This window comes from Salmo salar, chromosome 01 (genome assembly GCF_965601325.2).
Source record: "Salmo salar chromosome 01, fSalSal1, whole genome shotgun sequence".
In the NCBI taxonomy this organism is placed as follows: domain Eukaryota; kingdom Metazoa; phylum Chordata; class Actinopteri; order Salmoniformes; family Salmonidae; genus Salmo; species Salmo salar.
The window spans coordinates 82,617,758-82,630,624 of record NC_138291.1 but is presented as its reverse complement, the minus strand read 5'-3'; the positions used below and the strand labels follow the sequence as shown (position 1 = coordinate 82,630,624).

General features: G+C 41.8%; 1 protein-coding gene across 1 annotated transcript; it reads right to left on the bottom strand.

The window, feature by feature from the left end:
- Nucleotides 1–99: 99 nt before the first annotated feature.
- mrpl27 (mitochondrial ribosomal protein L27) lies at nt 100–12,861 on the bottom strand. The gene is made up of 4 exons (XM_014213229.3): nt 12,642–12,861; nt 1,131–1,259; nt 917–984; nt 100–625 (listed from the first exon to the last, which is right to left on the bottom strand). Exons 1-4 carry the CDS (start codon nt 12,679–12,681, stop codon nt 419–421), a joined length of 444 nt encoding a protein of 147 aa, XP_014068704.1. The 5' UTR covers nt 12,682–12,861; the 3' UTR covers nt 100–418.
- Between the last annotated feature and the right edge of the window lie 6 nt (nt 12,862–12,867).

The window sequence follows — 12,867 nt, the reverse complement described above, 5'->3', positions numbered from 1 at the left end:
ATACCACAAACCTCCGAGGTGCCTTATTGCTATTATAAACTGGTTACCAACATCATTAGAGCAGTAAAAATACCAATCAGCATTCAGGGCTCAAACCACCCAGTTTATAAAAAACTTTATTGGATGGAGTGACACGTCTTCTTACAGCACAATAAGTCAGGCCTGTTGATTAAACTTTCGACCATAGTCAAATAGTGCAGGATCAATGACAATATGGCAACGGTCACCACAACAACACAGGAAACTTTGAGGAATTCCCTCAGAACTTCCAGAATCCTCCTCACCACACAGCAGCTCAGTTCCACAACATTCACGACAAAGGAGTCCGCGGTTGAACAGAACCTTTCAATCCGCCAAGTCCATAGAAAAAGTAGGGTTTGAGCTTCCACGGAGTGGAATATGAATGAGTCATCAGTCTTTAGAACATGCCAACCAGTTTGAATTTGCCCTCTTGTTTGTTGGGCACTATGTTGATAAAGGTCTTGTAGAGCACAGTTCCCATGGGCAGCTTGGTGATGACCTTGAATGTCTCAGTGCTGCGTGGGGCTGGAACATACACCTCCTTAGTGAACCTGACAATGCCATCCTCCAGGGCATAAAGGGTGTTGTTGGTTCCAATCCCCACCTGAGAGAGAGAGGTGGGGGGTAGAGCGTGAGAGAGATTAGTTGACAATCAACCGGCGACCTGCAGACATTTGAAGGCTTCCAGGGGTGTATTCACTAGGAACCAAACGGAATCAAACGAAACAAAGAGGGACCTACCTGAATTTGTCCAATAGAAACTTACAATTAGTTTTCTGGTTGGAGTAAAATGTTTCTGTTGCAAAACATTTAGCTGTGGTGTTAAACTATTTGCTACGATGTGCATGTGATGAATACACCTCAGGATATTAACAGTGAAAGTGGGAAACCTTACATGTGCTCCTGGTTGCCACCGCATGAGCCTCTGTGTTGCTAGGATGTTGCCAGCATGGACAAAGTTCCCTGAAGGTGGATGCCAACAAAACAGAAGTGTTAGTTAGACGATGCAAACCTGACGTGTGTAAAATCAAAATACATAACATGCACCTTTCACGAGAAGTCAGAACTAAGTATAGCATACTGACAAATAAGAGCATTCACGTAGCTACCATCTGTTTTCTTGAAGCCATATCTGCGACCGGGACTCTTTCCCCCGAGGTTCTTGCTGCTACCGCCTGCCTTCTTGGATGCAAAGCGCACCCAGTCCACAAGAGAGGACTGGCAAGGGAGCAGAAGACCTGCAATTTTGTTGAGTTAACATTGTAGCTTGGAAACATTGTAGCAGTTGTAGCAAGGGGATACATTTGAAGCAGTCAATACAGTTGATAAATGACTGTTTGGCTTGTATGAAGGCAGTGGGCTGTTCCATACCATTTGTGATGCTCATGCTAAGTCAGCAACTTCTTTCCAATGTAGGTAGCCTGATACACCAGTCATAGTCCCGACTTGACCATGCTATCCAATCCCTGGACAGCATGGCCCCACATTACTACATAGACGAAAACCTAAATGTCTCGTCTGTCACGAATGTTGGGGGGGGGGGGGGCTGCCTTAATCAACATCCACGTCTTCGGCCCCATCCCTTTACCTATATAGGGTGGAATTTGAGACAAAATATCCAAAGGAATGTTTTATTAAACAGACTTTCCAAACATGGATCTATTGTAGACCCACTTCCTCGCTGCTTACCTCATGTCAAAATAAAAGTCCTGCACGTGTGCCATATGTGCACAAACAAGCAATAACTTGTGGGGGACTTTTATTTAGACATGAGGAAAGCAGAGAGGAAGTGGGTCTACAACAGAAGTCTTTAATAATATTTTCATTTGGAAAGGTTGTCTAAAGTTCCACCCTATTACGAACCAACCCCATAGACAATTGGTAGAGTACGTTCAAATATAATTTTTATCAACATTCGTGACAGACAAAGGACATTTAGGTTTTCGTCTACTATAAGTGTCCCTGCTGTTCAGGGATTGGATAGCATTGTCATGTTGGGAATAAATTAGCTCGAGACACCAAGGGTGCTTTACATCCTCTTAGGGTTCTCAGCTGAAAATATGGACCACAGCTGGACACTATTGAATCCATTGGACGAAGTTTATCATAGCGCCTTATTAGGGGTGATAGGTTCAGTACATATCATTGCATTTCGTATCATAAAGTAGACATGAGTTAGGTAAATCTGTTTTTAGTTTGTGGAATGAGCTCCAAAAGTACAAGTTGGTGGAGTTGGTGTCTCTAGGGCAATTCAGGCGGATGTTAGGGGGCCTTTTTACTGAAGAATGTGATGGTTCCATATTCAGTGTTCTGCTTGTCGAGTTTTGTGTTTGCTTTTCTTGTATAGTGTAATTGATGTGTATATAGAAGTGTATAGTGTAATTGATGTGTATAGTGCAATTGATGTGTATAATGTAATTGATGTGTATAGTGTAATTGATGTGTATATACAGTTGAAGTCGGAAGTTTACATACACTTAGGTTGGAGTCATTAAAACTCGTTTTTCAACCACTCGACAAATTTCTTGTTAACAAACCATAGTTTTTTTTAACCTTTATTTAACTAGGCAAGTCAGTTAAGAACAAATTTTTATTTTCAATGACGGCCTTGGAACAGCGGGTTAACTGCCTTGTTCAGGGGCAGAACGACTGCTTTTAACCTTGTCAGCTCGGGGATTCAATCTTGCAACCAGTTACAAGTCCAACGCTCTAACCACTAGGCTACCTGCTGTTTTGGCAAGTTGGTTAGGATATCTACTTTGTGCATGACAAGTAATTTTTCCAACAATTGTTTACAGACAGATTATTTCACTTATAATTCACTGTATCACAATTCCAGTGGGTCAAAAGTTTACATACACTAAATTGACTGTGTCTTTAAACAGCTTGAAAAATTCCAGAAAATGATGTCATGCTTTAGAAGCTTCTGATAGGCTAATTGACATAAGTCAATTGGAGGTGTACCTGTGGATGTATTTCAAGGCCTACCTTCAAACTCAGTGCCTCTTTGCTTGACATCATGGGAAAATCAAAAGAAATCAGCCAAGACCTCAGAAAAAAAATTGTAGACCTCCACTAGTCTGGTTCATCCTTGGGAGCAATTTTCAAACGCCCGAAGGTACCACGTTCATCTGTACAAATAATAGTACGCAAGTACTAACACCATGGGACCACGCAGCCGTCACACCGCTCAGGAAGGAGACGCGTTCTGTCTCCAAGAGATGAACGTACTTTGGTGCGAAAAGTGTAAATCAATCCCAGAACAGCAGCAGGGGACCTTGTGAAGATGCTGGAGGAAACAGGTACAAAATGATCTATATCCACAGTAAAACGAGTCCTATATCGACATAACCTGAAAGGCCACTCAGCAAGGAGGAAGCCACTGCTCAAAAAAACGCAATAAAAAAGCCAGACTACGGTTTGCAACTGCACATGGGGACAAAGATCTTACTTTTTGGAGAAATGTCCTCTGGTCTGATGAAACAAAAATAGAACTGTTTGGCCAAAATGAACATCATTATGTGTGGAGGAAAAAGGGGGATGCTTGCAAGCCGAAGAACACCATCCCAACCGTGAAGCACGGGGATGGCAGCATCATGTTGTGGGGGTGCTTTGCTGCAGGAGGGACTGGTGCACTTCACAAAATAGATGGCATCATGAGATAGGAAAACTGTGGATATTTTGAAGCAACATCTCAAGACATCAGTCAGGAAGTTAAAGCTTGGTCGCAAATGGGTCTTCCAAATGTACAATGACCCCAAGCATACTGCCAAAGTTGTGGCAAAATGGATTAAGGACAACAAAGTCAAGGTATTGGAGTGGCCATCACAAAGCCTTGACCTCAATCCTATAGAATATTTGTGGGCAGAATGGAAGAAATTTGTGCGAGCAAGGAGGCCTACAAACCTGACTCAGTTACACCAGCTCTGTTAGGAGGAATGGCCAAAATTCACCTAACTTATTGTGGGAAGCTTGTGGAAGGCTACCCGAAACATTTGACCCAAGTTAAACAATTTAAAGGCAATGCTACCAAATGCTAATTGAGTGTATGTAAACTTCTGACCCACTGGGAATGTGATGAAAGAAATAAAAGCTGAAATAAATCACTCTCTCTTCTATTATTCTGACATTTCACATTCTTAAAATAAAGTGTTGATTCTAACTGACCTAAGACAGGGAATTTTTACTAGGATTAAATGTCAGGAATTGTGAAAAACTGAGTTTAAATGTATTTGGATAAGGTGTATGTAAACTTCTGACTTCAACTGTAGATATGTATAGAGTAATTGATGTGTATATAGGGCTCCCAAGTGGCGCAGGGGTCTAAGGCACTGCATCTCAGTTCTAGAGGCATCACTACAGACCCTGGTACGATTCCAGGCTGTATCACAAACGGCCGTTATTGGGAGTCCCATAGGGCAGCGCACAATTGGCCCAGCATCGTTAGGGTTTGGCCGGGTTAGGCCGTCATTATAAATAAGAATTTGTTCTTAGGAGCACTCCCTTTAAGAGTGTCAGTTAACTGCAGCTTGTTACCTGTAAAAAATACACCTGTCCACAGAAGCAATCAATCAATCAGATTCCAAACTCTCCACCATGGCCAAGACCAAAGAGCTCTCCAAGGATGTCAGGGACAAGATTGTAGACCTACACAAGACTGGAATGGGCTACAAGACCATCGCCAAGCAGCTTGGTGAGAAGGTGACAACATTTGGTGCGATTATTCGCAAAAGGAAGAAACACAAAAGAACTGTCAATATCCCTCGGCCTGGGGCTCCATGCAAGATCTCACCCCGTGGAGTTAAAATGATCAATAGAACGGTGAGGAATCAGCCCAGAACTACACGGGAGGATCTTGTCAATGATCTCAAGGCAGCTGGGACCATAGTCACCAAGAAAACAATTGGTAACACACTACGCCGTGAAGGACTGAAATCCTGCAGCGCCCGCAAGGTCTCCCTGTTCAAGAATACATATACATGCCCGTCTGAAGTTTGCCAATGAACATCTGAATGACTCAGAGGACAACTGGTGAAAGTGCTGTGGTCAGATGAGACCAAAATGGAGCTCTTTGACATCAACTCAACTCGCCGCGTTTGGAGGAGGAGGAATGCTGTCTATGACCCCAAGAACACCATCTCTACCGTCAAACATGGAGGTGGAAACATTATGCTTTGGGGGTGTTTTTCTGCTAAGGGGACAGGACAACTTCACCGCATCAAAGGGACGATGGACGGGGCCATGTACCGTCAAATCTTGGGTGAGAACCTCCTTCCCTCAGCCAGGGCATTGAAAATGGGTCGTGGATGGGTATTCCAGCATGACAATTACCCAACACACACGGCCAAGGCAACAAAGGAGTGGCTCAAGAAGAAGCACATTAAGGTCCTGGAGTGGCCTAGCCAGTGTCCAGACCTTAATCCCATAGAAAATCTGTGGAGGGAGCTGAAGGTTCGAGTTGCCAAACGTCAGCCTCGAAACCTTAATGACTTGGGGAAGATCTGCAAAGAGGAGTGGGACAAAATCCCTCCTGAGATGTGTGCAAACCTGGTGGCCAACTACAAGAAACGTCTGACCTCTGTGATTGCCAACACGGGTTTGGCCACCAAGTACTAAGTCATGTTTTGCAGAGGGGTCAAATACTTATTTCCCTCATTAAAATGCAAATCATTTTATAACATTTTTGACATGCGGTTTTCTGGATTTTTTTGTTGTTATTCTGTCTCTCACTGTTCAAATAAACCTACTATTAAAATTATAGACCGATAATTTCTTTGTAAGTGGGCAAACGTACAAAATCAGCAGGGGATCAAATACATATCTATATACAGTGGGGGGAAAAAGTATTATGTAATTGATTTGTATATAAACTCAGCAAGAAAAGAAACGTCCCTTTTTCAGGACCCTGTCCTTCAAAGATAATTCGTAAAAATCCAACTTCACAGATCTTCTTTGTAAAGGGTGTAAACACTGTTTCCCATGCTTTTTCAATGAACCACAGACGGTAGGCAATTAAGGTCACAGTTATGAAAACTTAGGACACTAAAGAGGCCTTTCTACTGACTCTGAAAAACACCAAATTAAAGACGCCCAGGGTCCCTGCTCATCTGTGTGAACGTGCCTTAGGCATGCTGCAAGGAGGCATGAGGACTGCAGATATGGCCAGGGCAATAAATTGAAATGTCCGTACTGTGAGACGCCTAAGACAGCGCTACAGGGAGACAGGACGGACAGCTGATCGTCCTAGCAGTGGCAGACCACGTGTAACAACACCTGCACAGGATCGGTACATCCGAACATCACACCTGCGGGACAAGTACAGGGTGGCAACAACAACTGTCCGAGGCTGGACTGAGGGCTTGTAGGCATGTTGTAAGGCAGGTCCTCACAAGACATCACCGGCAACGTCGCCTATGGGCACAAACCCACCGCGCTGGACCAGACAGGACTGGACTGGCAAAAAGTGCTCTCCACTGATGAGTAGCAGTTGTGTCTCACCAGGGGTGATGGTCAGATTCGCGTTTATCGTCAAAGGAATGAGCGTTACACCGAGGCCTGTACTCTGGAGCGGGATCGATTTGGAGGTGGAGGGTCCGTCATGGTCTGGGGCAGTGTGTGACTTAATCATCGGGCTGAGCTTGTTGTCATTGCAGGTAATCTCAATGCTGTGCATTACAGGGAATACCTCCTCCTCCCTCATGTGGTACCCTTCCTGCTGGCTCATCCTGACATGACCCTCCAGCATGACAATGCCACCAGCTATACTGCTCGTTCTGTGCGTGATTCCCTGCAAGACAGGAATGTCAGTGTTCTGCCATGGCCAGTGAAGAGCCCGGATCGCAATCCCATTGAGCACGTCTGGTACCTGTTGGATCGGAGGGTGAGGGCTAGGGCCATTCCCCTCAGAAATGTCCAGGAACTTGCAGGTGCCTTGGTGGAAGAGTGGGGTAACATCTCACAGCAAGAACTGGCAACTCTGGTGCAGTCCATGAGGAGGAGATGCACTGCAGTACTTAATGCAGCTGGTGGCCACACCAGATACTGACTGTTACTTTTGATTTTCAACCCCCTTTGTTCAGGGACACATTATTTCATGTTAGTTAGTCACATGTATGTGGAACTTGTTCAGTTTGTGTCTCAGTTTTTGAATCTTGTTATGTTCATACAAATATTTACACATGTTAAGTTTGCTGAAAATAAACGCAGTTGACAGTGAGAGGACGTTTCTTTTTTTGCTGAGTTTAGATTTGTAGTGTAATTGATGTGTATATAGGGCTCACGAGTGGTGCAGCGGTCTAAGGCACTGCATCTCAGCAATAGAGACGCCATTACAGACCCTGGTTCGATTCCAGGCTGTATCACAACCGTCTGTGATTAGTCGGCTCACAATTGGCCCAGCATCGTCCGGGTTAGATATATAAATCCTTGCTTGCAATGCTGTTTTGGAAACCTTTGGATCTTAACTTTCATATCAGTGAGAAATAATCTTTAACACACTTAGTGTTCGTAGTTTCGCAAAGTTGTTTTCAATAACACAGCCTCCAAGCAGAGGTACAACACCTCTTCTCACCTTGGGCTCGCATTTCCATTGGGCCATTCCATTCCACATTTTCAGCTGGAAGCAGGTGTTCTTATAAACACAGCCGGGTGCAGCTTTGCTAAACTGCGTACAGTAAGTATCTTTTGTTTTTGTAAAATTCTCTCGCTTATATGAAAGTTTCAAAATCATAACACAAGCGAGGTATATTTGCGTTTGGACAGAGCATTTGGGCAGCACTGGAGCGTCTGGGCATTATTACAGTGCCTTCAGAAAGTATTCATAACCCTTGACTTTCCACATTTTGTGTTATAGCCTGAATTCAAAATGGATTAAATATATTATTTTTCTCACCCATCTACCCACTATACCTCATAATGAAAAAGTGAAAACATGCTTTTAGAAATGTTTGCACATTTACTGAAAATGAAATACAGAAATTTAATTTACATAAATATTCACACTCGAGTCAATACATACAGCATATTCTGCCATTGACATTAGAATGTTGGAAGCTTAGCCATAGAATTCCATGTAGTGGGGCAGCTATGTTTTTGGATTCTAACTTTGGTGATAGAGGCGCCACATTTCACAGACACACAGCTAGAACAGGGTTAAAAAAGATTTGTAGATACAGGGCCATCACAGGATTCACGTATCAACCCAACAGAAACCTTTCCCCAATATGGCCGCCAAACAACTGTTATTGGATCAATTACGCATGACCATTCCTGTATGAAATATAATTGTAGCATGCCCAATAATATCTTAAAATGTTCATAGTGATGTAGAATACACAACCAAATGAGCCAGGTGTGCCATACTGTAAAGATGGTAAATTATTCACATAATTGTGGTCAGAATGTGCCCAAAAAGCTGGCCGAATCGCTCATTTTAGAATGTTTAAATCCTTAATTGGAATACTTCATCTTCAAACATGTACAATAGATTTATACATGTAAATAGTCATGTGGGCTGATTCAAATTATAAACAATGTTATCCTTTAACTGTTTCCATTATGAGGACTATAAACCTTTCCTGTACATTCCATTACATTGTAGTAAAATCCAATGTTGGGCCTGTTGTGGACAATTATATACATTTTAGTACTCTAGTAACAGACCAATCTGCTATAGCCCCATAATAAGAATACATCTGAATTAAAACGAACTATGTGTAATGGTTTGCTGCTCTCATCATCAAGATATTTGGTTACGGAATTTTACACATTTCTGGTCCTCTGTTTTATGAAAACGGTTAATAGGACAATATTGCATATTTTAATCAGCTCACATCCATGACTATTCACTTGTACATATCCATTTAGACATTTGAAGATGAAATATTTCAATTATTGATAATGACATCTTCAGAAATCAGCGATTCAGACAGCTTTTTGGGCACATTCTTACCACAATTGTGTGAATCATTTATAATCTTTATATCTAGCACACCTGGATCATTTGGTTGTGTATTCTACATCATTATGGCCATTTTAAGATACTATGGATTTTGTCCAACATTCTACACATTCTCAATCATGAAACATTTGATCTCAATACTAGAGGTCGACCGATTAATCGGAATGGCCGATTAATTAGGGCCGATTTCAAGTTTTCATAAAAATCGGACATCGGTATTTTTGGACACCGATTTGGCCGATTATTATTATTATTTTTTTTACACCTTTATTTAACTAGGCAAGTCAGTTAAGAACACATTCTTATTTTCAATGACGGCCTAGGAACGGTGGGTTAACTGCCTTGTTCAGGGGCAGAACGACAGATTTTTGTCAGCTCGGGGATTCAATCTTGCAACCTTACGGTTAACTAGTCCAACGCTCTAACCACCTGCTTTACATTGCACTCCACGAGGAGCTTGCCTGTTACGCGAATGCAGTAAGAAGCCAAGGTAAGTTGCTAGCTAGCATTAAGCTTATCTTATAAAAAACATTCAATCAATCAATCATAATCACTAGTTAACTACACATGGTTGATGATATTACTAGTTTATCTAGTGTGTCCTGCGTTGCATATAATCGATGCGGTGCGCATTCGCGAAAAAGGACTGTCATTGCGCCAACGTGTACCTAACATAAACATCAATTCCTTTCTTAAAATCAATACACAGAAGTACATATTTTTAAACCTGCATATTTAGCTAAAAGAAATCCAGGTTAACAGGCAATATTAACCAGGTGAAATTGTGTCACTTCTCTTGCGTTCATTGCACGCAGAGTCAGGGTATATGCAACAATTGCGAACTAAATTGCCAGAATTGTACGTAATTATGACATAACATTGAAGGTTGTGCAATGTAACAGGAATATTTAGACTTATGGATGCCACCCGTTAGATAAAATACGGAACAGTTCCGTATTTCACTGAAAGAATAAACGTTTTGTTTTCGGGATGATAGTTTCCGGATTCGACCATATTAATGACCTAAGGCTCGTATTTCGGTGTGTTATGTTATAATTAAGTCTATGATTTGATAGAGCAGTCTGACTGAGCGATGGTAGGCACCAGCAGGCTCGTAAGCATTCATTAAAACAGCACTTTCGTGCGTTTTGCCAGCAGCTCATTGCGCTGTTTATGACTTCAAGCCTATCAACTCCCAAGATTAGGCTGGTGTAACCGATGTGAAATGGCTAGCTAATTAGCGGGGTGCACGCTAATAGCGTTTCAAACATCACTCGCTCTGAGACTTGGAGTAGTTGTTCCCCTTGCTCTGCATGGGTAACACTGCTTCGAGGGTGGCTGTTGTCGATGTGTTCCTGGTTCGAGCCCCGGTAGGAGCGAGGAGAGGGACGGAAGCTATACTGTTACACTGGCAATACTAAAGTGCCTATAAGAACATCCAATAGTCAAAGGTATATGAAATACAAATCGTATAGAGAGAAATAGTCCTATAATAACAACAACCTAAAACTTCTTACCTGGGAATACTGAAGACTCATGTTAAAAGGAACCACCAGCTTTCATATGTTCTCATGTTCTGAGCAAGGAACTTAAACGTTAGCTTTCTTACATGGCACATATTGCACTTTTACTTTCTTCTCCAACACTTTGTTTTTGCATTATTTAAACCAAATTGAACATGTGTCATTATTTATTAGAGGCTATATTGATTTTAATGATGTATTATATTAAGTTAAAGTTTGTGTTGATTCAGTATTGTTGTAATTGTCATTATTACAAACAAAAAATAAAATCGGCCGATTAATTGGTATCGGCTTTTTTGGTCCCCCAATAACCGGTATTGGCGTTGAAAAATCATAAATCGGTCGACCTCTACTCAATACAGTTCTGTTCCGAAAACCAATTATTTTTTTAACAGAGTGGACAAAGTTTTGTTCACTTTACCCTTTGTCAATTTTGTAATTTTTTAAAAATGCATTGTTTAGGAGTGCAAATGCGAATCGAGTTATTGCGCACCTCACAGGGTAGGCGTTCCCTAACGGAAATATACAAATGTTGGCTAGAACACGCCAATAGGATCTTGCTAGCTTGTGCTTGGTTCTGCCCACTATGACTCATTTGTTCCCATTGGAAGCGACAGTCTTAGTTTTATGCAACGGGTGGGTCTAATCCTGAATGCTGATTGGTTAAAACTGCATTCCAGCCGGTGTCTATTCCACAAGTTGCCACCGCTAAATCTATTATGTTAAAAGGCCCATTTACTCTGTTCCATTTGACGGCGCAATCCACTGTCTCATCAGCCCAGCCAGGCAATTTATAAACTGGATCTCCACTATAAAAAGCATCTAGACATTATCTCACATATATTTTAGACTAACATTTTGTTTTCAACAGGGAGATTTGTATAAACCTTGCTGCCCCTCTCCCCGACATTTGCAACATTGTTTCAATATTCAAATTCGATCTCCTGCTGTCACATAGTAATGAACGTGTGGGGAGTCGGGATGAGACAGACAGGCAGGCAGTGTCTGCCAGTCGAAATCATGAATCAGCTGGCATCATTTTTATTGATATATATTTATGGTAAAATGAAAAGTAGCTCATTTGCAGTCTTTCCAGCTTCCGATTGAAGTGATTGTGTTACTGTGTTGTTGGCTTGCTCCTCTGAATAACAGTGACCTGACGAGTGAGCACATTTTCTATGCCAATGCAAGTGCGGCTACTTTGCTGTTATTCTGGTTGCACTTTTTGACTTGACTAAGTTAGCCGTAGTTGGCTAGCTAGCAAGCAAGGGATAAGAAAGTTGCCAGCCTGGATGACAATGGAACATTTAGAATGAACGACTGGGTCGCAACCTTAGATACAAAACAAAAAGACTGAACAACTGGGTCGTGTCTCTAGCAACCCTAGATTTGTGTGGGGACTATATCTTGCAGAAGGATTAAATAGTATGAGTAAATTAGTCAAAATAAAGTTGAATGAAAATATGTCAATAATTATTTTAATATGTTGGTAACTCATGGTATAAAAGTGATAATGCCTTCGAAGACAGCGTTTGGAGGATATATTGACACGGTTTGCAGGCCCTCGACGAACAAAACCCGTGAGCTCCCGAGTGGCGCAGTGGTCTAAGACACTGCAATGCCTAGTTCGAATCCAGGCTGCATCACATCTGCAGGTAGCCTAGCGTTGGGCCAGTAACCGAAAGGTTGCTAGATCGAATCCCTGAACTGACAAGGTAAAAATATGTTGTTCTGCCCCTGAACAAGGCAGTTAACCCACTGTTCATTGGCAGTCATTGTAAATAAGAATTTGTTCTTAACTAACTTGCCTAGTTAAATAAAAAACATCCGGCTGTGATTGGGAGTCCTATAGGGCTGCGCACAATTGGCCTGGTGGTGTAAGGGTTTGGCCAGATAAGAATTTGTTCTTAACTGGCTTGCCTAGTTAAATTCAAAAAATATATCCGCCACTTAAATAAAAAATATTTGGTTAAGCTATGCACAAGGCACGAGAGAGTGACTAATGCCATGCCAGCTAGCTTCAAAAACACGTTATCAAGCTGGGAAACTTTACAATAAATGTGTGTCATTGACGTATATTAGTGTGTTTCATAGAGAGGTTTGAATTAACGCAATAAATTGTAACGTGTATATTTTACCTGCTCTGGACTTGAACATCAAGGACGCGAGCGCCGCCATGTTGGATTACGTGACGTCAACGTTGTCACATCAAATTCTAAACTACTGACCGCTTGTCACTAGTTACCACAGCTAAAGTCAAAATTGTCTACATCCTAAATAACATCAATTTGCAACTAAAATGAGCTTTTTGGTCTTAAAGATTAAGTTTTGGCATAAGGTTGGCAGTGTGGTTAAGGTTTGGTT